At 41.5% G+C, this 25,344-nt stretch overlaps 1 protein-coding gene across 12 annotated transcripts in view; it reads right to left on the bottom strand.

Annotated features, from left to right (window-relative positions):
• Window positions 1-25,344, bottom strand: part of dgki (diacylglycerol kinase, iota) — a 38,027-nt gene that overhangs the window by 3,111 nt on the left and 9,572 nt on the right. Inside the window, exons 2-31 of one of the 12 annotated variants that reach the window (XM_077545552.1) lie at window positions 17,540-17,645; window positions 15,125-15,220; window positions 13,458-13,532; window positions 13,332-13,388; window positions 13,196-13,264; window positions 13,048-13,116; window positions 12,032-12,148; window positions 11,881-11,955; window positions 11,713-11,808; window positions 11,423-11,505; window positions 11,196-11,256; window positions 10,847-10,960; window positions 10,165-10,296; window positions 9,114-9,192; window positions 8,919-8,974; window positions 8,318-8,380; window positions 6,807-6,880; window positions 6,606-6,717; window positions 6,352-6,438; window positions 6,139-6,251; window positions 5,278-5,340; window positions 3,632-3,732; window positions 3,430-3,509; window positions 3,281-3,325; window positions 2,885-2,954; window positions 2,388-2,428; window positions 2,150-2,274; window positions 2,026-2,051; window positions 694-731; window positions 487-607 (exon numbers count right to left, since the gene is read on the bottom strand). In XM_077545552.1, the coding sequence (XP_077401678.1) occupies window positions 487-607; window positions 694-731; window positions 2,026-2,051; window positions 2,150-2,274; window positions 2,388-2,428; window positions 2,885-2,954; window positions 3,281-3,325; window positions 3,430-3,509; window positions 3,632-3,732; window positions 5,278-5,340; window positions 6,139-6,251; window positions 6,352-6,438; window positions 6,606-6,717; window positions 6,807-6,880; window positions 8,318-8,380; window positions 8,919-8,974; window positions 9,114-9,192; window positions 10,165-10,296; window positions 10,847-10,960; window positions 11,196-11,256; window positions 11,423-11,505; window positions 11,713-11,808; window positions 11,881-11,955; window positions 12,032-12,148; window positions 13,048-13,116; window positions 13,196-13,264; window positions 13,332-13,388; window positions 13,458-13,532; window positions 15,125-15,220; window positions 17,540-17,645 (2,444 nt within the window). Of the gene's footprint in view, window positions 1-486; window positions 608-693; window positions 732-2,025; window positions 2,052-2,149; window positions 2,275-2,321; window positions 2,429-2,884; window positions 2,955-3,280; window positions 3,326-3,429; window positions 3,510-3,631; window positions 3,733-5,277; window positions 5,341-6,138; window positions 6,252-6,351; window positions 6,439-6,605; window positions 6,718-6,806; window positions 6,881-8,317; window positions 8,381-8,918; window positions 8,975-9,113; window positions 9,193-10,164; window positions 10,297-10,846; window positions 10,961-11,195; window positions 11,257-11,422; window positions 11,506-11,712; window positions 11,956-12,031; window positions 12,149-13,047; window positions 13,117-13,195; window positions 13,265-13,331; window positions 13,389-13,457; window positions 13,533-15,124; window positions 15,221-17,539; window positions 17,646-18,558; window positions 18,774-19,497; window positions 19,601-21,721; window positions 22,525-25,344 lie in introns of those variants that run through there. The other 11 variants (XM_077545554.1, XM_077545553.1, XM_077545560.1 and 8 more) reach the window with 11 other exon arrangements.

Below are 25,344 nucleotides of genomic sequence, written 5' to 3'. Positions count from 1 at the left end.
CCTAAACTTAAAAACAAGCCAATTGTAGCCAATCAGAAGCCCAAATAAAATTAATTGTTGGAATAGGCACCATAATATGAAAGGGTAATGCATTCACACACAAAAAAAACTCCTGTTTTTCTGAATTTTTTTTTGAGGGAAGCTTTGTTTTTTTGTGTATTTTTTTTGTTGATTTTCTGTTAATTTTTTATTTATTTTTTTTTTAGTTTTATTGCATATTTTTTTCTGTCATATAAAAAAATCTGAAAAGGGGGGGGGGGATTTTCAGAAAATAGGAGGAAAATTATTCAGAAAAACAGAATAAATAATAATAAAAAAATAAATAAATACACACAAAAAAAGCTCATACAAAAAAATTGTCTGAAAAACAGGAGTTTTTTTTCCAAGTGAATGCAATATGCCTCCGTAATATAACAACCACGGAGAATAGTCATAAACATGGAGTGAATTTAGCTGTGGATTGAAAGTAGAAAGGCTTTGGTGTACCCTGCTGCAGGATGAAGACGACCAGCTCGGCGTGTCCTTTCTGCGAGGCTTTATGCAGCGCCGAGCAACCCGCAGCGTCTCGCACCAGCAGGCTGACGCCGTGATGCACGCACTCCGACAACTGCGCAGCCGTCACACAACCATCGACTCAATCATGCACGTCGAATAATGACAACAGCAGAAGAAAGTGTTGTGTGTGTTTTGTACCATGGAAAGATCCCCCGAGCTGGCGGCCATCAACAGCGCTGTAATCAAATCATTCAAAAGTGACATTTGGGTAGAAATTGCATGTGATTGCTGAAGAGCTGACACTGAAATGATGGAATGATGTGGAATTAATTGTTAAAAGGTAGAATGTGAGACTGGAAGTTGGAATTGTTTGACTCAATGGAGAAAAGGTACACCCCCCTTTGAAACCCTACCTTAAAACCCAAACTTTTAATTCAATTTTGTAACTTGGAACGGTTTCAAAATTTAATCTTGCAACCATCGTTAAAAATTGGCACCCCACTTAGAAAGCCAAGCCCTCCTTAATGGAAACCCGACTTAAAGCCTTAACTCTCCCCTTTGAAAACCTCCTTTAAAACGCTAACTACTTTTACTTGTTAGAATGGTCTTAATTAATAGTTATAGAAATGCAGAAAGAAGTAAATGTGTAAAAAAAAAAAAAATACATTTTGAAAATTTTACTGTGAAAATTTGGGATTCTTGCTTTATTTTGGGAATATGTGAATTATTGGAATGTGAACGGTTCCGAAGATGTCGAAGTGGCGAAATCCGGAAAGAGTCTGATATAATTTTACTTAGCAAATTTGAGGAATGTGAATGCTTCCCAAGATGTCCTGATTGAGTTTCACATTTTGTAGTGATGTGTAAGATGTGGATTTTTTCCCCTTCAATTTCTCATTCACTTGAAATTTTTGTTGGGGTGGAAAATGTGGAATTCTGGAAAAATTGGGGATTTAGCTCATTCACTCACAGCCATTTTCACAGAAGCAACCCCCTTCGCTCCCGGCTGTTTTACTGGATTTTGACTGATTTTGCAAGGCCCACAGAATATTGTGTTCTATTGCTATAGAAACATGGAAACAAGAAGAAAGATTGTAGTCTTTTCTTTCATCAGGAAAAAAAAGTATATTTCTATCTGTTTCAATTTTACAAAGAAGGAAGAGAAAGAGGAAAGAGGTTTTTTTGCAACATGGCTCTGGTTGAGCTCTTATACTCTGCTGCCACCTGCTGGCCGTTTTTTGTAATAACTACAATTGCTTTAATCCACCTCTTCATGTCAGAAGCTGCTCTTGCATAAACAAACACCAAAAACTTAAATACGTTTTTGGGACCATGGCAATATTTAAAATAGAACATTTTTATACATTTTTGGGAGCAAATGAGTTAAGGAATTGCCCAGATTTTTGCAAATCTTTTACATTTTGAATTGTTTGAATCAGTAGAGAAATGTTGAAGCGCTTCAGCACTCACACACTCATGCATAAAATATGCTAAATGAATTGCATGATTTTGCGTATTGTTTGTGTGTACCTTGTTCTTCAGGAGTCAGAGGCGCACTAGAAACGTACACAAAATTTCACATTAAGTCAAGAATCGAAATGTGTTTTGCTATCAATGAATTATTGATGAGGCAGTGCAGAAAAGTCACACGCACCCAGCGTTGGGCTCTATCACAAGATCGGGCATCCCGGCTGACGACACCTGGCCCCCCGCGGGGACCTCGTGGTCCAGGATGAACACCTCGTCCTGGCAAATTTCTGTGACAAAGTGAAGGTGCTCCTACAGATGTAAAACAAAAATAATAATAATAATAAAATCTTACTAACCACGCCTTCAGGCCAAAGCAATAAAACTTTGGAGGGGGTTCATCAATTACTGGTTGATCTGTGTACCTGAGCCTTGTCGATGCGATAGAAGCGATCAGCTGAAGTGGCTGTGGAACATTCAGAAAACAACATGTGGCCAAAATCAATTGCGGGAATGTAAAAGCATGCAATGCAAATGTTATTATTAGGGATTTTCAATACCATTTTTTTTCCCAGAACGATACTCAACTCTTGAGTAGTCACTGATACCGATACCAAATACCGATACCACTACTACATAAAATTCCCCCCAAAAATGACCGATAATTTAAAAAACAGAACTATATATTCCAATATAGTATTTTTCCTAAAAATAATTTCAATTAATGGCAATTTTCTATTCTTCTCATTTCTAATTTCTAGTTCCTGATCGTAAATCAGCCTCAAGAAGGCGGCTGATATTGATATCGGCCACCGTCACAGGGCCCGATACCTTAAAAAAAAAAGGCTGTTATTGGCACTGATAACGATGCCTGGTATCGATACTCGCCCATCCCTAGTCATTTATTCATTTGTTTACTTACAATCCAAGAAGCTCCAGCTGGAAGAGAGTCTGCCAGCTGAGGTGGTCCTGGGCATACCCCGGCTCTCATCCTGCATACAAAAAAAACCCACAACAAAAACTCTTCAACTGGTGCGAAGTAATCGAGTACAAATACTTTATTATTGTACTTAAGGAGACTTTTGGGGGCGAAGCAACTGAGGACAAATGCTTTCGTTTTATACTTATTTGGATTTTTCAGGTATCCATACTTTACTTGAGAATTTATTTTTTTGAGAACATTTTACTTTTACTTACATTTGACAACAACAAACAAACTTCGACTCCCTACTTTGTTAAAATTGTCCTTTTTTTTCAACCTCCACAGGCGACAACACAACAGAAATAATTGGCTTGACGAATATGCAGTCAAGCTTACCTGATAGTGCACTCTGTGGCCAAGAGAGGGCGCCTGGTGCAAGTCCTGGCGAGCACAAATGAGATTTGGGAAGGTTAAGAGTGGAAGAGTAGGAATATAAATTGTTAAAAGCAACAAGATGAAGATGACGATGAGGATGAAGATCTCACCTCTTGCAGTCTGTCAATGTAGAGTCTGCACGTCTCCAAATCGCAGTCGCCCCTCACCACCACGATCCCCACTGGGACTGCTGCAACACCAACACATGAATTCAAACAAACGGGCAGTATAAACAAATATGGAGACAGCTAAAAAAAACAACGAAAACTACGATGGAGAAATATAATTGTTGGCACACAAACACATACTTACAGATGTCCCGTAGCCGCTCCTTGTCATATTGCAGCCGGTCGTACTCGTGCAGGCTGATCCGGTTGACCCGCAGCCGAAGTCGCTCGGGGACGGCGTGAGGGCTACGAGACAAGCACACGCGTGTGAATGCATGTGCAGAAAGAGACGACCAAGACCTATGATGTCATGTACACAAACAAAAATGTTTGCGTAAGAGTTCTTCTTGTTAATCGTTTTTTTTTTTTTGTGTGTGTGCGCGTGACATGCTGTGAGCAAGTTGCTGTTAATGCACACGAAAGCAGCAGAAGCACACAGACATAAAAGGAAAGACGAAAACATGCTGCTTGCAAGGATGTAACGATTTTAAATGCAACAAGCACTCCTGATAAAAATTCTATCTCTGATAGCTGAACTTTGTCACTCGATGGCAGTACATAATCATTCAGCCAAGTACTTCTATGTAGGGCAGGACGATAAACAGAAATTTTATTGTGAACTCGTTTTTGGCTTCTCTCGATCATTATAACGTAATGATCGAAGAAAAACGATTAATGTACAGAACGCTGTAGCGCGTTTGCAAGTTCCCCACGTTATGAAAGTACCCTGAATGCACCATGTAGCTTGTAGCAATCCTGGAGCGAATCAGTGTGATTCTGCCGCCCCTACGCGTCCTTTAGATTGTTTAATGACACTCCAGTTGGAGTTAACTGTAAATCTAAACACAACAAGGAGAATTACATACAGTGTGTATTTAAATACAAAACATGCTTCGTTTTTAAAACATCGCTAGCCTAGCGCTAATGCTAAAGCGCATGTCGGATCCCCTTTAAGAACGGAAAGTTAGCATCAACTTCGGGATTAATAGCCCTTCAAATAACGAATATTCGCACGCAAATGCTGGGGAAACATGTCCACAAGTTAGATAACACTACTCACAGGCAAAAATTCTTCCCAATTTGTGAAAAACGAGTTATTTTAAAATAATTCAATCGCAAATTTCTTCTGTTCTCATTGTAACCCATGGATGCACGGCACCACACCGCCCCTTAGAGGCCAAAACACGCAGGAACACCCAATATTTGTTTTGCAATTACAGTTTTAGTATACAGTATTTGTATTTTACTTTAAAAAATTATTATTATTATTTTTTAAGTTTAACGATTCACAGAATTTTCTTTTCCTCCAAATTCAAGGATACAAATATATCCAAGGACTCTTTTTGGTCATACCAACGCACATTTCCACATGACAGCACAAAATACAATCTCTGGGGTCCCCAGGCTTGTGAAAATAACACAAAATAAAATAAATATGATAAAGAGGGTAATGTAATGCTTAACTTTGAAATGAAGAATGAAAATGCAGGAGACTTGAATTTAATATGATATTTACAAGGTTATGTTATACTTGACAAAAAGATTAGTACTCAAGAATAAAGTGTTCAAAGTGTAAGGCAATGATCATAATTTTGAGTAGTTGAAAAAAACATAAAGTTTTAATATCAATGAACCATTTTATTAATCTTGATTTCAATCTCAATCAAAATAATCGTTATGATTATTTTCCCCGTAATCGTCCGGCCCTACTCCTAATGATTCATCTATGCGCGCACATCAACTCACACTTACACACAGTGACAATACGTTGACAGTGGGTGAGGTACTTACACAGAGAAGGAGTCGGGGGGAGCAGAGAGGCGGCGCAGATCAGCTGCACACACCTTCTGAATACTACCGCCACGCACACGCACGCACACAAAAGAAAGAGAGAGAGAGAGAGAAAGAGAGGACGGGGGAGGCACGGCGAGGGAGGAGAAGGAAAGAAGGATTCAAACGATGATGCACGTTGCGGAGGCAGCAGAGAGAGGAGGACAAAGAGGATGGAGAGGTGGAGAAAAGAGGTCAGTTGAGGCTGAGCAGCGTCACGCCGACAAAAGTTACCGCAGCACAGTTAGAGATAGTTGCGCACTCTTGTTAGTCACGCCGCCTTTAGCATGCCACACAAACACACACGCTGCAAAAACTGCCCTTGAATATAAAACGAAAGAAAAGTTATCAAAAAAATTGGAATGTACTGTAATCTGCAAATAATTAAACTTTCTCTCTTCATCATCCACGACGTGATAAACCCAGATTTGCCACTTTCTCTTTATCTTCAACTCAAACGCTGTGCTGATCTCAAATCCAAAATCGGAGCCGTTGATAGAGAGAAGCAGAAGCAGCACTCTCCGCTGTGATTGGTCAACTGCTGGTCACATGACATACGGACGCCATGTTGTTACCCTGCTGAAACCGAGTTGGCCAAAATGATGTCATCTACTGGCGTCTTTCAGTCATTTACTGTTGCTTTGCCATTCTTTATATTTATCTTGGTGACATGGAGTTTTTGCAGCACACACACATGAAGAATATTAGTGCAGTGAAGGAGTGGAGAAGTGTTAGTTGCTACGCACGCACGCTCACACATTATTGACAGGAGTGGACGCCACTAGCTTAGTGTAAGTGTGTGCAAGTGTGTACGTGACTCACTCGTTAAGCAGGGGCACCGAAGTTCGTCGCTTGCTCTTCTGAACCATATTGGCTTGGTTGCGCAGCGAGATGCGCAGCGTGGACGGCGCCAATCGGCACGGCTCACCATCCACCTGCGGAAGCGGAGAGACGAACGTCAACAAAATCTCCCCAAGCACAAAATACTCCATCGGAAGCCAAGAATTAAAATTCTCATATTGAGGGCCAACGAACCTGAACGGGCACAGTCTTGAACGTGGTGAGGACCACCTCTCTGCACTGGTGCAGCCGCTCGCCGTGGCCGCCCACCTGCAGCGCCGCCTGGAGGACAAAGGGAGAAACAGCGGTCAAACGTAATCCAAATATGGTCACATTTACTGTATTTTTTGCGGGTATAAGAACAGAACATATTACAACAACATATTGTCAAATAACTCTCAAGCAAGTCCCGAGGTCCTGTGGCCCAAAAAAAAGCAAGTGCATCATACCAGCGAAGCCATTGTGAAGCCGATGACCTCGATACAGCCGTCGTCATGGCGTTGCGGCTCAAAGTCGCGGTGGTCGCCGGTGTTCCCCCAGGGCATCGTGCCCGCGCAGTACCTGCAGCACAGCCGCAAGCAGATGGCAATGAGCATTCCTGTCACATCTACTCAGTCTGGACGACCGCCGGGCCCCAAAAAAAAACATACCTGGGAATGTTAAGAAAGACGATGCACTGGAATTTGAGCTCCTGGATCTTCGGAGTCAAGTCGGTGCCGTCACACTGCAGAGGACGCACGCACACACACACACACACGCACGCACGCACACACACTAAACATTGACTTTGCTGCATTCACTTACTACTTGAATTCATTTTGTCAACAAGCTTGAACTCAATTTACTTGTTTATCACTGAAATTAATTGAAATGTTACTGATCTATTCCAGTTCTGAAAAAACACTTAAAAAAAAAAAATTGTGAAAAGGGGAGGAAGACAAAAATTGTATGCACCCCCACTAGTCTAAACACTGATTAATATTGCGTTTGTGGCATATTAATTAGGCATCACAATCAATCCATTTTTCTCCATTTAAGGGGTCGGCCATTTTGTTACTTGCTATCGAGTTGTGAGCAACTGAGATGTCATTTTTTGGCCGCCCCCTGAGATAGTATCTATCAGAATGCCGTGTCTAGACTAGTTTTTTTGGTCGACTTCCCCTTTAAAATAAGAAAACTAAAAGTGGATTCAATGAAATCATGTAACAGTGTAATTATATGTAGTATGTACTGTATTAGTATTCATGTGTTGGATGTGCCATCTTGTGGCATCTATAGGCATATTACAATGATAACACCAAGACAACATTTAGATTTAGATTTTTTTATTAAATTTTTAATATATTTATCTACTTACTTACCATATAGTGTATGTTGACCTACAGCCTATTGAATTGAAGCAATTATACATTTTTATTTTATTTTTTATTTATTTGGGGGGGGGGGGGCACTTTTTCTTTCTTTCTTTTTCTTTTTCTGTTGAAGAAGGAGAAGCTCCCTCCCCTTCACTTGAAACAACGTCGAAACAAAAGCGCGAGAGCCACGCGACATTTGGTGTTCGAATTTAACCTAGCATAACTGGGATTAAATGGTATGATGGCTCCCTCTAGTGGTAAATGAAAAAATAACTAGTTGGGTTTCCATCCACCCATTTCCTTTTCGAATTTTGCAAAATGCAAAAATAAAACTGAATGGAAACGCTACGGTGTATCAAGAACTACAAACTCATACGACGTCATCGCACGGCGCAGTCGCTTCCTGGTCTTCTTCTTCTTCTTTTAAATGACTGGTGGATCGCATCTCTATGGTGTATAGCGCCACCTACAGCGGCGGAGTCCCCTCTCAATATTCGCAAAAGAACAACAGATGGAAACGGGCACAAGTCGCATGTCCGCTTTGCGCATTTTCAGTAAATTCGCTTTAAAAAAATTGAAACAATATTTATTAGTTTTTTTTCATTTTCCTATATTAAAGCGCAGTGTGCTTTCTGGTGGTACTTAATGTAAAAAGTTTGAGAACCAACAATGTAGTAGTAAGTAAGCTTCATGTTCATGCTAACGTTCAATCCATCTGATTTGTCAAATCTCCACAGACGTGTCACAATGTCATCGCAGACATGGCCAACGTGAAAGCGATTCGGCGACAGCGTGTTCGCACTCACCACAACTCGGACGTGCTTGGACAAGTCCCTCGAGCTTCTCTGGAGGAAATCTGAGAAGGCGGCCTGGCAGCCGCACAAGCACAAAACACACACACACACACAGTGAAGAGAGAAAAGAGTTTGTTACATTTAAAATTTTCAAATAGAACGGTTTTATTGAGGCAATGGTGAGTGGCTCTATTAAAATTGTGTGCAATACTGGAAGAATGAGGCAGCAATAGTCATTTTTAACTTACTGGCATAAAATAATGAAAAATATCAACTTGCTTGTTAATTTTTTTCCTTTCTTTCTGTGTAGATTCTTAATCATTGAGGTCATAATAATCCCAAAACGTGGAATGAATTTATTTTTTGTTGAATTTGTTTTCTTGTTTTCCGAAAACGTTCAAGTTTTGTAAAAAAATATTTTATTAGGTTAACGAATTTACAACTTTATCTTGAAAAACATCACAACAGGCCACTCATCGTATCTGCGATCTATTAGTACTCCTAGTGAAGTGCTAGATGTTAACGAGTAGTAGGATTTATAAATTCATTAGGATTACTTGTAGCACACAAGTAGAATGTTGAATAAACGTTGAAACAGCAAAGTGAGACTCACTCCTGCATAGAACATCTTGTTGCGGAAGCGACTGTTAAACTTTTCAGGGTTGGCCTCTGAAAGACAAAAAAGACCAAATAACGGACATGAGATCATCATGCAGGGAGAGAAAAAAAGCAGAAAGAAGGTTAAAAATAGAACGAGAGCGACGAGGAGGAGGAATGTGGGCAAGGAGTAATGGATCCCTCCACTTACCTCTGGACTCGTGGAACTCCAGCGTGACGTGAGCGTCGAAGCCCAGGCTGAAGTAGTTGTTGAACACGTTAAGGGGCAGCTGAGGGCGCCACAAAAACACGTTACAAGCACCGCTGGACACTTCATTAGGTACATTTTACACGTACTCTCCATCAAAATTTTCAAAACAAACTTCAAAATATTTGCATCACTCTTGGGGTCTATTGCACTAATTCCTACATTTCCCATAATTCTACATTTTACATGATTCATTTCCAGAGGTAGCAAATCCAGGTCCAGAAAGTAAAAACCCTGCCACAGTTTGGCTTTAGCCCCAGATGCTAGCTAGCTAGCTCCCTAGCTAGCTCCCACGGTTTACCTGCTAGGGATCAGGATGCTAGCTAGCATCAGGTGCTAAAGCAGAACTGTGGCGGGGTTTTTACTTTCAGGAGCTAGCTAGCTTTATCTGCTAGGAAGAAGCTAGTTAGCTAGCTAGCATCAGGGCCTAAAGCCAAATTCCACAAATACCATACCAGCAGATTTCCAAAATTTGCATGGTATTTTCTCCAATAGAAAATATATTTGACATCCGTTCAAATCATTCCAACTCAAATTTGGCCAACTCGGTCAAAATATCTTCTCACATTTTCACAATAAAATACCCAAATGAAGAGATAGATATTCACCTCCTCCTTCCTCTTTTACTCAACTGATTCAAATCATTCTAATTCCAAACTGATCAGCTCACTCAGGATATCTATTTCGAATTTTTTTTTCCTTAAGTATTGATGACCAGTATCGGTAGCTGCCATGAGTACCCGGTACCTTAAAATAAGTCTTGTATCGCCACTCCTTCCCTAGTGACACATTTACCGCCTTTAAACCCTACATTTTCACAAATTCAAAAATGAAGACATATTTCGCCAAATTGTCCTCCCCCTTCCACATTCCTTGAACTTTTCAAACCATTTCAACCTCTATCCAAACATTCTATATTTCGCCAATTCAATTTTGAAATTTCAGCTCAGCATTTCTCCACAAATGTGACTTGTTGCCGTTGCGTCTCGTTTACCTTCTGCGTGCCGTCTTCGGGCTGCTGCTCGGCGCCGCTCTTCTCCACCTGCAGGTTCCACCTGTCCAGCTGCACCACCGAGCCGTCCTCCACGTGGCCGAGAACCTTGGACACGGGTTCGTCCGTGTAGCCCTGCGTAACGGACGCGAAGCCAAGGTGAAGGCGTGGCAGGATGCGCGACCTGCCCGTTATTGGCACCCTCGTTTCCTGCTCTTCCATCAGCATCCCGAATGGCGTTCCATCTAGTGCTTCACGAGCAGTACTAGTTGCATGCAAATGTCAAGTTGTGCACAGTTTTGACGTACTAGTAACATGTATTTGTTCTATTGCTTCACTGTATTTGTTGGACAATTTAGCGCACTAGTTGGATATCGAATAAAAGTGGCAAATGGCCTGTCAGAGGTCGGGAACGGCGGACTGGCAACATGCAGAGAAAGAAAACAAATCTCCACATGACACAAAGGTCAAGCGTGGTGAATAAGATGCACAGGAAGAAGGCTCGCGTAAACTTCCTGGAATGTGGCCGACGAAAGTATTGGGACAACCAACACAATAAACTTGAATCATTTTTTACCCAAATGTTAACCTAAAATGCATTTAGGCTCCAACTGGCTATAAAAGTTTTTTTTGTTTTTTTTTAAGTGTGTTTGTTTCCTTAAGTTAGTCGAGGTTACACACTCACCCCACCCCAGTTGAGCGTCCTGGCGAGGTCATTTCCTGTTCCCAGAGGAAGGACCGCCACCGGAGGCTGGGGGTTCATCTGCAGCTCATCCAGCGTGGACAGGATCCAGCCCACCTACGCACAAACACACACACACATGGTAGAAGTTGCAGGTATTTAAAGAAGCCAATTGCAAGCATAACAAGTCTGTGCCTTTAAGAGGCGGGCCTAGTGGGGTGTTCTCTCATTGGTTAATAAACAGATAGTGGGATAGAAAATGAGCGCTTTGCCACCATCTTGGTGCCAAGGAGCAATGTTGAAGTGAGTTGAGGAGTTTTGTTTTGGTTTGACCTCATTTTTCAAACCTTACCGTGCCGTCTCCACCGCAGGCCAAGATCCTCAAGTTTGGCACTTTTCGATACAAATCCAACCTGAGAGTGGGAAAAGGTGGAAAAAGCCGAGAGGTTGAGTGGCTGTAATTGCTCACTGAAATGATACATGAGCCATTTTTGTCAGGAGATAACGTCCACGGGTGAGGGGAGGAAGTCGCACACGCGCGATTTGTAACGGTCAGAAACGACGGCTGGAGACACTCACGCCTCTCGGAGGCCGCCCTGCGACAGGTCAAAGACTTGCCGAGGGTTCAAGATCCACATGAACATCTGGAGCACCTTGGCGCCCTGCGGACAGGAAGCAGATGGGGTTGGATGGCCAGGGATGAACTCTGACCCTCTGACCTCTATGCCCGGCTATTTTAGCGGACATTTGGCAAAGTTGCAGATTCTTGTCCTGTTTTTTTTCGATTTCCAACTTGTGCTCTTTAACTTAAGATCAATATGATATTGTTTTTTTTTCTTTTAAAACATGATATCGTTTACTGCGCCAACCTGGTTGCCTCCGCTCTTGGGGTTGACGAAGACCAGGATGGGCTTCATGAGCGGCGAGGGGAGCGGCTTCAGCATGAACGGTCGCCATTTGGACTCCTGAGGAAAGACGAGAGAGCAGATGAAACTTTCCGTTGAAATTTCAGGGATCGAAGTGGACGGGTCACATACGTCCAGCCCCTTCTTGCTGGTCCTGCGCTTGAAAGACGTCCGCTTTTTCCTCCTGGCCGAGTTCTTGAGCGAGTTCTGCACACGGATTAGCACTTAGCGTTAGCGGTTAGCGCGGGCCTAGGCGGCGGAGCGATGTGATCCGTGCGCGTGCCTGTGGTTTCCTGACTTTGATGATCCACGACGGAGGCACGATGACCCCCGCGTGGGCCCCCAGGGAGCACGGCTCCTCGATCTGGTGCAGCATGAAGCACGTCACCTTGTTGTGGAACTGTGCGCGCAACACAGACAAGACTCCAGTTATTAGCTTCAACTTGTTACTCAGCTTGTTTTAAAAGCCTGACCCAACACCATAGCAGTTTTTTTGTGCAGTTGGAGATCAGCCTTACCCTACAGCATGTTGATGTTTAGTCCAATTATACATCATGTTGTATTTTTTAATTGCCTTACCATATAAAAACACCTTTATTTATTATACAGTATACATCTTGTCATTTTTTTATAGCCTTACTGTACGTCATATTTTTTAGGCCAATTCTACATCATATCATAACAAAAAAAACCACACTACACTTTTTTTCTTTCTTTTTTTCTTACTAGATATCATGTTATTTTTAAGAACGGCTCGTTATACATGCCATTTTTTCAATGCCTTATAATCGATTTTTTTTTTGTCTATGCATCCTGTTTTTTTTAAAGTCTTACTATACAGCAAGTCGTTTTTAAATGTCTTAGTACCCAACATGATTTTTTTGTAAATGGCTGACTATAAAGAATCAAAATTTTTAAGCCTTACTCAAAACATGGTTGTTCAAAAAATCCTTACTACTCGGGATGGGCAAGTACTAATACCAGGTATCGGTTTCGGCTCTCGCGGCAGTGGCTGATACCAGTATCGGCTAATGAGAGCTCGGACGGGTATCGGTTTGGACTGAAGTGGTATCGAACATCCCGACTTACTATACACCATGTTGTTTTTTAAATTCCTGTCGTTTGAAGAAGAAAAAAAAAAGCCTGCCTATACATATTCATTAACATGACATTACTAATCCCATCATGTAATTTTTTTTTTTGTCCAGTATTAAGCGCAAAACCAAATTTAGCTAAGATGGTTTCACATAAATAAGGTGACGCCCGCACAACAAATTCAAATTTCACCCACACACTTACAGCCTGTTTACACCACGAACAGCTGATGGCGATGATTTCTTTACTGTGGAAAAACTTCTGCTGAAAGCTCTGCGGGAAAGAACACACAGACAGAAATAGATATCGAAAACACGTTTGGACGACGAGGCGTTCCCATTTTGCCACCAACCTTCCCGCACTGCTTGCACTTCCCCTCCTGCCTCCGCCGGTGCACCCAGTGATGCCGCAGCACGTTCTGCTGTCAGAGACAAGACACTCGGCGTTACGCGTTTTCTTCCGTTGCACTCGCACGCCGAGCGACTTACATCTCTCAGGCAGCGCGACCCCCCCTCTCTGAAAGTTGGCTTGCACCTGAAGTTGATCTAGATATAAAATACAGTTTTAGTTTTAGGAGTTTTTTTTTTTTTTGGCACCCGGCGTGTGCGTGGTACCTTTTCGAGCTGCTCCATGCAGCTGGTGTGAACGACGATTTTGCAGGCGGCGCACTTCCTCCTGGGCGCGGACTTCTTCAAAGGAGAAACACGCACACACACACACACAGGTTGGAGTGAGATGCGCACTGCACGAACACGGGTGCAAGCGGCAGATAAAAGACGAGACGTACAAAAAAAAAAGTTGTCATCACATCACAATAATGCTTAAAAATGAATCCTCGGATAAAAGGTTTTTCAAAGGCGTTCAGCGGGCTGGGCTTTTGTTTGCCTTGAATGAAGAAGAGAAGAAAACAGAGTCTACTGATAATGGACTTAAGTCTAGACGGTGTCAGTGAGTGAGCAACTTATTTGGTAGCTGGAGTGAGTGTTTTCTAAATGGATCTCGCACATCTCCTATGAGACAGGGCAACTGTCGGAACCGATTTAAAAATCAAAGATGAGTTCATCTCTAAATGAGCACCTAGAAAAGAGCAAAATGACTTTAACCCTGGAGAACCCAAGAACCCTTTTCTTCTTTGGAAAATGATGAATTATACATTAAATGACTGCTATAAATTCACTGAACACCAAAATATATGTATTTTCAATTTTAACCCTTTATTCCCTAATTTAGGATTAGGGCGAAATTTGACCCTTTGGGATTTAGCGGTATCATTTCGAAAAATCACAATAACAAAAACTGTCAGTAAACTATTTAGAATTTAAGAAAATAATCAATCAAATACACAGCTACATTGAACAATATAATTTTTTTGTTTTATTTGTTGCATTTTAGCCATTTTGTCACCACCACTCTGGCTCATGTAAGTGCAATATTCATCCACTAGATGGCCCCATGCAGGGGTCAGAAGTGGCACTCTGGACTTTTGAAGTTAAATTTGTAAAAAAAAAAAAAAAAAAAGGTTTTTGTTATTTGAGGAGCAGAATTTATAGGGGCCAAATTTGACCCCGTGGGTTCTCCAGGGTTAAAATGGCCGCTTCAAAACAAAATGGCAGTTTTCAGATATCGCTCCTTGAGACTTTTTTTGCAGGTCTACTCATGATAGACAATGCCTACCAAATTCCATGTTAAGTGATACTGGTTGCATGAGCTACATTTTTCTAACACAATTCCAGTTGGCCAAGGATATCCTAGCTGAATAAATTTTTTTAAAAAATCCAATAGATCCCTAGACATGAACCCTAAAATGGTCGCGTCACATTAAAATGGCAGATTTCCTGTGTTTTCAGGAATTGCATCTCGACTTGAGTCTGCTCAGGATAGACTTGCTTTCCAAATTGTGTTCCAAAGGTAAACAAAGCAAAATCTGTTTTTCAGTATTAGAGAGCACCCCAATAAAAAATTGGCCAAGAAATCATGACGATAGTGAAAAGTCCAGCGACAAATGACAGACAGCCTTCACATGACCACATTCCACTCACTGAGCATAAGAAGCAATATTTATTTGAAAGGCGGCTCGTCAACTCGAGGTCGTCGCGTCCTTTTCTAGCCCTGATGGATTATTCATCTCATTGAGGGCCGACGCGGCACGACCACTCGGCTTCTGCTGCACTTCTTTCTATAAGCTCTCCACTGCGCGTGTGCGTGTTCGTGACACGCGATGACTCCTCTCAGTCGTTCCTCCAGTGCCGAAAAGCAGACGTGGTTGGGGGGGACGACTCACCGCGGCCTTGACGAGGCAGGTGTCCTCCCCCAGGTAGCAAAGCTCGCCCGAGCAGCTGGTCTCCATCCACAGGTGGTCCCCGTTCACCGCGTTCTCCTGCCGGGTGAGATCGGGAGGTTACATGGCCCCGTTTCCTCCTTTAATCCAGCCCACCGAGAATTTACAACATTAAGAATGCAGTTGCAATATTCTCATTTGTCACCTTATTTTTTTTCTGCAATTGGTTAACCCTCCTGTTATAAAACTGCATTTGTAATATAAAAACCCATTAAGGCCTAACAGGCCCACGTCACCCTCTCTATTTATATTCCGATTTATTTAATGGGCTACAAGACCAAGAATCGGTCAAAACAAAATGACAAATCGGCTCTCCCGGGTTTAAAGGTAGAAGCGCGGTCACGCGCTCCCAGCCTTCATGGGTTAAACCTCATCTTCATATCCTATCTGTCAATTTGACAACTCAAAACAAGGCCCTGGAATTCCAAAGTTAGCCTCGCCTTAACTAGATGATATCACTTACTCACTTAAACTGCCAGCGTCGCCCGTGAGAGTGCGCCACCAACGTGTCAAGCACACACTTGTTTGGACATACACGACCCACTGAAATCAAGCGCTGATGTTTTATTAATGAGCGATTATTGAGATCATTGATTGCATACGACTGTGTGTGTGTGCATCGTACAGCGCGCTAAAGGCCAGCAGTGACGTGAAGGAAGTGTCCCTGCAGTCAGAGCCACAGGAGTGTCAGATGAATGCTGATTTGCACCTTCCAAAGAAAATCACGCGGCACAGTTGTAGTGGTGATGAGTGGTGTCGCCAGGCAGATTTTTTTGGGCTTTGATTTGAAAGCACAAATTTGACAACACAGCAGCATGTAGACAGTATGCATATTTTCTTTATCCTCTGCATAGAAGTAATACTTATGTTTTGCTTCCAATCAGAATCTTTAGTGGTTAATCAATCAAAAGGGGTGCCCAGAAATGGTTTGACTCCAAAATAATGATGGAAAAAGTGGCTTGTGGATTCTTTGTTGTCTTTTTTTTTTTTTTGGGCTAACGCCTCCACGAATGTTAAATTTTTCTTCCTTTGAAGATCCATTTGTGATCTGACTGTATGCTGCAGTCGACTAAAAATAGCCACGTGCACGCCTTTCTGTTAATGCCACTGTAAAGAAGTCAGCACCCGTCGCTGTCACTTAATCGGATTGTTACACACACACACACACACACACACACACACAGAGACAAAAAAGGGTATCTTTTGAAAACATTGTGATGCAGCCGCACAATATTCTCTTGGATTGCATCTCTTAAAAATGGAAAATGAACATCAGAGTGCTGGAGCGGCGTTGAGTGGTGTTTTGTGGCTCAAGTGCTGTTAATAACAAACCGCCAGGCAGCGGAGGGCTTTAAAATGTCTCTTTAGCTTTAACGGGAGACGTGTCAGGAATATGGTTAAAAAAATCAAGCATTTCAAAAGGACATTTCAACACGATTGAGACTGAAAGTTGTCTGCTTGCAAACGATTCCGATACTGCTATTTTAAACACTTCAAATTGGCTATACGTGTAAAAATAACAGATGACGTGGGGACAAACCGAAAAAATATGTGTGTGAGTGTCTGGATGTGAGCAGTGGTAGACAGCAGCCCCTGCATGAGATCTTCAGGCAAAACTCACACCCAAAATGCTCACACGTTACTCACAAGGCGACGCCCCTTAATACAATACACAGTACGTACACTAATTACAGTAAAGCCAGCTTCTTTCTTCTATTATGATTTGGGGTGTCAAAATTAGTGCGTTCATTTTGAGTTAATTTCAAGTTCCTTTAACGCCACTAATTTTTTTACGTGTGACTTATGACTGCCCCTTACTTGGAAAGCCTGAACTGGGGGAATTCCAGTCACAACGCAGCAGACACGTCCACGTAATTTTTTTTTTTTTGCAGTAATACATTTTATAATAATGCATATACAGTATTTGTGGAGATTGGGGTCAAGTTGTATTTTACAATTTTAAAAATGTGCAGAATTTCACAATTTACTTCATGTTACGTCACCAACGTCTTACAAATGCAATTATGCCATCTAGTGGCAAAAAATGGCCAACACAAATCAATATCACTCGTTTTTTTTACAGTACAGTACGTCTTTTTAATTTTAACTCAATTTTATGAATGATTATGAAATTATTGTATCAATGACTAAAAGATGCAGCCATATTTCTGTTAGTTTAACATTTTCTTCCACTTTTATGTTAACAAGAGTATGAAACTTAGAAACAAATATTTTACTGTACATTTAGAATAAAATGTACGATTAATTGTGAGTTAATGATTGAAGTCATGCTATTAATCACGATTACAAATTGTAATCGCCTGACACCCCTAATTATGATATTTGTCTTTGACTGACCGTCCAGTCCATGCAGGTGCGAGGCTCCTTGCTGGGCCCGTTGGAGGGGGGCAGGGCGGCCTGCGGCGGGCCCAGGTGCTGCAGGCCTGAGCGGGAGATGGCTTTCCTGTGGGAGGACACAAACAAGCAACATTTGAAATGGCTCATGAAATTCTATGTATTTATTCCCAACAGTCTTATTGTGTTATTTTTTTTTTAAGTTTCTTATGGCTCGACTGCTTTCAGTATTGTGGATGGTGGATATTTTTGTCCAATCAGATTTGTTTCTATAATTACAAAATGATAGGCGGTATTAAGTGGTGGCCCCGAGTCAAGGTCCAATTAACAAACGGCCGACCCACAGGTTGATTGGGAATCAAAAAAAAGCACAGTCATCCACTGGGTCGGTGTCAAACATGTTGAAATCACAGCGAGAACTCCTTTGCGGAATTCATTATTCATGGCGTGCCCGCACACATTGGGCCGGCTTCCGCTGGAGGAGGAAGGAGCGGGAACAGCTTGCGGCAGAGCTTGCCAGCCCGCCAGCACTTTCTGTCACCAGGATGACTCAGCCATCCGTAATTTAATTCCTCAGCTCTTCTTCTTTCGCTCATTTGTGTGAGTCTGATTCGTCGTGCTAATTGAGGCCAATTAGGGTCCTCAATGTGTTGAATTTTATCTGAGGTGGAAGCGCGGGATTATGGGAGTTGAAGTCTTTCGACTCAAATCAACATCATACCGTAACAACTTCAGCGCTTTTGTATGTGAATCATTTGTGTGAAAAAAAAATGAACAAGTTATTCATTATTTAGTTACTTGTTGTTTTTTAGCTTTCTCAAAATGTAATTTTGCCACAGGGCTGAGTTTAATTTCAATATTGAATTGGTCAGGTTTGTTTGGTAACAAGTAGTATTAAAGCTACATTAGCTTGTTAGCCGCCACAATCAGTCAACCAAGGGATAGACACGGTCCCACAAGTATCATCACACGATGGTTCAAAGAAGAATGGGGGGGAAAAAAAGGTGTTTAAGTATTCTTACGCTTTGTTCCTTTAAAGCAGTGGACCCCAACCTTTTTTTCACCACGGACCGCTTCATACATGTCCACATGTAGTTGGGTGGTTTGCTTGGCTGTTCGTCGGCTGATTAATAAAAGGCTACGACAACAAACGCAAGTCCACTACCATAACAAGGGTAACAAAACGCGACTGAGATCATTAGCATCTTGACATGTGTCAAGAGTCCGTCGTAAACAGAGAGAATCTGGTCACTTTTCAAAATAAAATATTTTTATTTATTTATTTATTTTTAATGTTTTTATTTAGCCTCGGCTAATCAATTAACCGGAAGTACAGTACGTTTTTTTATTCTTTCAACTGTGCGGCCCGACGCGGCCCGGTCCAAAGGTGTCCGCGGCCCGGTGGTTGGGGACCACTGCTTTAAAGAACAAATAATTGTCCATATTTTGTACTTGTGGTCTGCAGTGACTGGACTGATTGTAGCAGCTAACAAGCTAACTCAGTCCTCTGGCCCGGTTTCGGTTTTCCTAACCTAAAATTCAAAAGTGAAAAATATGTATTTGTTTATATTTGTGTCAGTTAAAAAAAATATTAAAAAAAACAAGCACTAAAATAATAAATGACTTCATTCTTTTTGTGAACAAACGATACAGGTATGTGCCAAGTTTCAGTGAGCGTCCAGGCCGACTGCCTCAAACAAAGAGGAGTCTGTTTACACACCCTGTAACCTGATGAGATGACACGCACACACACACAAGACTCCTGGGATAAAAATAGTATTGCGTGGGTGACAACGGCAGAAGTGAGAGGACGTATGCTGACTGGACAGAAGCCCCCCCCCCCCCCCCCCCCCCCCACACACACACACACACACATTCTGACTTCATATGAGACTTCATATGAGAGGCAAATAACAAGTTCACAACGTGACCTATTGGCTGACTCGCTGTTTTAATCTCACCTGCTGCTCATGGCAGTGTGTAGCACAAGTGTGTTGACGGCCAAAAGGAGAGAGTGAAAGTCGGGGCTTAACGAGATGTGACCTAGAAATGACAACGCTTCACCTGCTCGCCACACACAAACACGCACACACACACGCAAGTGAACACATAAAGTGGCAAGGCAGCATCAAATTCTGAGTGAGTCCTAATCTACTAAAAGCAGACGACATGTCGGGCATTAAGTCTGGCTCCTAAAATTATTAATGGCCGGGCAAAAAAGTGCCAAGAGTGGCACTAACACATTTTTGATGTGCAGGTCCAGTACAGTGAAACTCTGTTTAACAAAGAGACTAAAATAAAACTTGTTTTAAATATAAATGTTCCCACATGCTTTAAAGACATTTAAACATCTTCAAAGACACTTTTTTAGAGCATTCTTTATCGCCTGTCATCAATCTAAAAAAAGAAAAAATACTGCTTTAACTTTTATTTTGAGGAAATGAAAGGAAGACTCTCGCTTGCACAGTTCCCCAAATATATCCCAAAATACTGGAGGAGAATAGACATAAAACTAAAGAATATTCAACATTGAATAGAACAGCCAAACGTTCAACCAAACCAAGCTTCTGCTCGCTTTCTAACTAAGGCGAAACACCGTAGACAAGCTAACCTAAATTAGCATTAAATGTTAAGAGTAATTACAAACCTTCAAACAACTGCTTCTTAAACACACGTGGAGCTGCAACACATCCAACCAGAGCTCTTAACTCATTCACTCCCATTCACTGAAGCAACCCCCTTCGCTCCCGGCCGTTTTACTGGATTTTGGCTGATTTGGCAAGGCCCACAGAATATTGTGTTCTATTGCTATTAAAATATGGAAGCTACCAAAAGAAAGATTAGAGTCTCTTTTTTTCCATCAGAAAAAAATATATTTCTATCCGTTTCCATTTTGCAGCAATTGGCATTAGAATTTAGCTAAGTTTCATTATTATTCACAAATCTGTTTAGAAACAGTGGGGAAAGAGCTTTTTGCAACATGGCCCTGGTTGATCTTTTATACTCTGCTGCCACCTGCTGGCCGTTTTTGTAATAACTACCATCGCTTCAACCATTCTCTTCAGTTCAGAGGCTGCATCAAAGTCAAACATTAAAACGTATAAATACGTCTTTGGGAGGATGAGTTAATGAGCTCAATATTGGCCTGGAATGTTGTGGCACAACTACACTGGAGCCAAGCAACTCCAAATTCAGATTTGCCTGTATATTTCAGCAACTCATAAAAATGCTTGCTAGGAAATCAAAATACGACAAACCCTCCACATAATGGATCAACATTCGCACATTCACAAATGATGATTATTTTTAGAACCTATCCGCTTTGCAAAGCAATCAAAGTATTACTTTGGTGCCATCTTGGTGTCCAGGAACAATGTTGACGTGAGTTGAGGAGCTTGATTGCGACAAAAGTTGCAAGGGGTTTCATTTAGACATAAGCAGTGCTTTGCTGCCATATTCTGGCATCTATAGGTAATTACAAACATTAAGGGGGAGGGCGGGGGATTTTTTTTTTTACTCCACTTTTACGCCGCAGGGCTCGGTTTTCGAAAAAATAAGGGGCAGTTCACCGTATCTAAAAATACACAATGCTTATCCATAGTGAAAGAACACAAATGATTCTTCCTCCTGTATGCGCTCCTCCTCCTCCCCGCAGAGGTGGGCCGTTGGCGTTGCCGTGGCGACGGTGCAGCGGGACGGTCGTGGGCTCATCCGGTAAATATGCAGACGACGCCGCGTGCCTTACAAATATTCAAATGACATGTTAGGTGTTGTCATTATCCATTGACGATCGTCTCGCGTAAAACAATTCAGTGCACGAGCGCCACAAATGTCGTCGTTTTACCGGTGCGCCGTTTGTTCCAGTGCGCTGAATTGTCTTACTCGTGTGGGAAAAGAGCGTACTAGAACTGTTATGGAGAATTCAGTGCATTCGAAGGTTACAGAACACTTCACTCGTGTTCAAGTGATTGGCTTGAAAGAAAACACGGCGCTCGCGGACGCCATTTGAACTTTTTCGGCGGCGCGTTCGCGACAGATGACAAAGCAGCTGCAAGTGGGAGGAACCCGACTCAGCATCCTCTGACTTGCCAGCCGCGAGAGTCCGTTTGGGCGCGACTACGCAGGACGAGGATGAGGACGAGGAGGAAGATGAGGAGGATGAGGAATGTGGGCTCAGCGGCAGACCTTATCTCGAAAGCGCAGGCAAATCCATTTTGCACAGATTGGACCGGAGCGCCGTCCCCACCTGGCACCGTGCTGCGCTTGAGAAAACCCACACAAGCGTCGGGAGAGCTCGAGATCTGAACCTCGCATGCTGGAGCTATTTTGCGCCTCTGTTTTTCATCTGGGAAAAAAAAACCATGAGTAACTGACGGTTCTGTATATAACGGTTGCATAAATGAACAAAGCATAAAATCCACCCGCTTTTATCCATCTCAGGGGGCGGCCATTTTGCTACTTGCTGTCGACTGAAGATGACATCACAGTGCTAGCTGTGATTAGATTGGTAAATAAATTATATATATTATATTAGATATCTTAGATTAGATTGATTCTAATTTGGCTGGATTTTGCTACTTTTGCTAAGTGGGAGCACATGGAACATTTTGTACTTGATTTCCCCTTTAATCTCATTTTATTTATGTTCATCGGTGCCTCTTTTATGTTTCGGTCTCTGACTGTTAGCTACAGAAAGAAGAAATAGATTGAGCAGAGTGTGAAAGGTTACATGAAGGTTAAGCAGGTAAGATCGCTCACCTGCGGCCGAGTAGCCGTCGAAAGACCGCGTTCACCCGCCCTCTCCTGCGACGCGGCGTCGTCGTCGTCCCTGCAACGTTTAGCATCGCTCTCGTCGGCGCGACGCAACTCGTTTAGCCGACGGATGCGTCTGTCACTCGGCGACCGCCGGGCGACCGACACCGGAGAGCCGGCGGACATCCGAGCTACCCGACGGACGTGCGACACCTGAGCTGTGCTGAGAGAACCAGACTGCCAGTTTGAAGGGAAAACTTAACAATGGCAGCAAAAAGGTCAGCAGGGGCCACATTTGATTGTAATTGATTTGAAACATTTTAACCAAATATTTAACAAAATAAGCAAAAATGTTAAGCGAAATCTTTTTTCTTTTTTTTTATATTTTATAAAATAAATGAATTAAACCATTACAAAATGAATGAGAACATTTTAATTCACCAGTTTGTGAAAACATTTGAAAAATTGACGCAAACAATTTTATGGTGTATATGAAATATGCATAAAGTAATGCAGCTTTATATTTTACTTTACTGGTTATAATTAATTTGATCATAAATAACTAATTATGTAATAGAAAAAAATACAACTGTTCCATAAATTGCTTATTTGACTAATATTTCATTTGATTATTTACAATAGTTCAAAAGACAATTTATTTAATTTATTTTGCAGAAAGCCCTTTGAGACTCTTTTGTGACTAAGGGCTATAAATATATAAATAATATATATAAATAAATTCACTTAAAATAACTTGACTATTTAAATGAGATAAAAATACAAAAATAAATACATTAGAATTCACCAATTTCAGGAAACATTGCTAGATTAATGCTAAATGACATTTAATTAATACATAAATGATACAAAAATAGGTAATGAAGCAATTCCATTAACTAGTTATTTAATAAAAAATAAAAAATCTGTACTACATGTTTGTGTATTCCACAAGGAACACATTCTGACCAATCCATACACAACTTTAAATAATTGAAAGGCTTGCTCAATGAGTCAATCCATCTTGTAATAAAAAAATATTGAGCTGCCCAGCCTGAGGATATTTTGTGCATTTTATATATTTATATCGTGCACATAGCTACATAATTGTTCTAGTTTCGCTTGAGTGGAAATAACACGCATTAATAAGTAACGGGACACATGAGGCCACAAACAGGAAACGGCACTGCAATCTTTACATTATTCTGCAACACACACACACACACCACAAACACACACCCACGCACACACGCCACAAACGCACACTTAACAAGCCACAATAGCAGGAAGACATGAACACACACACGGAAAAACACAACTCCACACAACTGTGGCAATCAACATTTTTTTGTCATGCGACATTCCTTGCTGTCTGTCTGTCCTCCTCCCTGCGTGTACGTGTGTGTTGCTCTGTGTCAACCTAAAGTGAACTCTGTTGCTAACTAAAACAGCAGCGCCGTAAACAGCCTCTCGACAATTGTGAACGAGTTCCCTGCACAGCATTTGAGACAATTTTACGCCATGAGCCGGTAGCATGCTGTCACGCCGCAATGTTGTGTAGTAGTGCACTTACTGCCCCCTATTGGTGCGGAGTACACAGTACACACTTTGAACAAATTGATATGTATTACTGAAACTCCTTTAAAAGGCACAATTTAAAATATTTTTTAGCGCCTGCTCTCACTCTTGCTGTCATGAAATACTGAAGTGAGCTGAAGGGTTTAATCCAAACCATGAGATAAAAGTCAGCTAGCTCAATGCTAATTTATTGCGTAAATGTCATATATAGGCTAATGGAAATATGCATAGCTGTTAATGTTGATTCTTCAACAACTCCTACTTGACATTCGGTGCATTAACGTAAAGAGAAATGAATATGCATATCTGATGAAACACAAACACACAAAGCACAGGAGATGGAAACGGCAGCTTGCAGTAGTTGGCTGAGAGTAAACAACAGAGCTGAAAACACGGGACACGAGCAGCGCCACAACCCGGCGAAGCCAAAAGTGGAAACTTTGGAACTTCCGTCTTTTTGCGGTTTGTTGTGTTTTTTTTTTTTGAGTGTGTCACCGCGGCGCATCCCGTCGTCAGGTTGCGCACAGGAAGTCTGAGTCTTTCCTTTCCGACCTTCCTCTCTCTCTATTTATAAGTTATTCTTTCGCATTCCCACTCTCCCGCGGTTTGAACCCTCTCGATTCGGCTGCGTTGACACGATTTCAGACATGATCACACGAGGATTTGGAATATGCAGGACCAAAAGTGCCCAAATTAAATAAATGAATACATCATTAAATAATTAAATGTGTCATGAAATCAATAAATGTGTCATTTATTAATTAAATATGGAGTTAAATAAACCAATAATTAAATAAATGTGTCATTCATTAAATTATCTACATATATAATTATATATGTCATTATTTCTATTATTATTTATTTCATGTTCCTGTGTTGCAGCGTTTCATGAATTTATTTTATCTGTCAAACTCGCCCGTCAAAGTTAGCGGGCGGGGCTGATTCACTCAAATCTATACGCATACTATTTATTCCGTGATCGCCTACAAGAACCGCGAGATCGCGCGAGAGTCGAGGCGGGACATCACGAGAACTGCGCCTCAGAAGCAAGTCACTCTTCAATGGAAACGCCGACAAGTCAAAACTGTACTTTAGCGAAATAGTAGAAATATCGCTTTTATTTTTTATGTTGGTTTTGCACAATAACAAACCTCGATTTCTCTATTTCAGCAAAAAAAAAAAAAAAAAAATCCATCACCTTAGCCACCATGTTTCTAACCTCTTCAGGCCGAAGCAGTCGATTAGACAAGATTTGAGTGAATCAGCCCCGCCCACTAACTTTGACGGGCGAGTTTGACAGATAAAATAAATTCATGAAACGCTGCAACACAGGAACATGAAATAAATAAATACAGAAATAATGACATATATATTTATATATGTAGATAACTTAATGAATGACACGTGTATTTATTGAATTCCATATTTAATTAATAAAGGAAACATTTAATTAATTAAAGACACATTTATTGATTATATAA

Source organism: Vanacampus margaritifer, chromosome 15 (assembly GCF_051991255.1).
Source record: "Vanacampus margaritifer isolate UIUO_Vmar chromosome 15, RoL_Vmar_1.0, whole genome shotgun sequence".
NCBI lineage: Eukaryota > Metazoa > Chordata > Actinopteri > Syngnathiformes > Syngnathidae > Vanacampus > Vanacampus margaritifer.
This window is presented reverse-complemented; position numbering and strand designations above follow the sequence as displayed.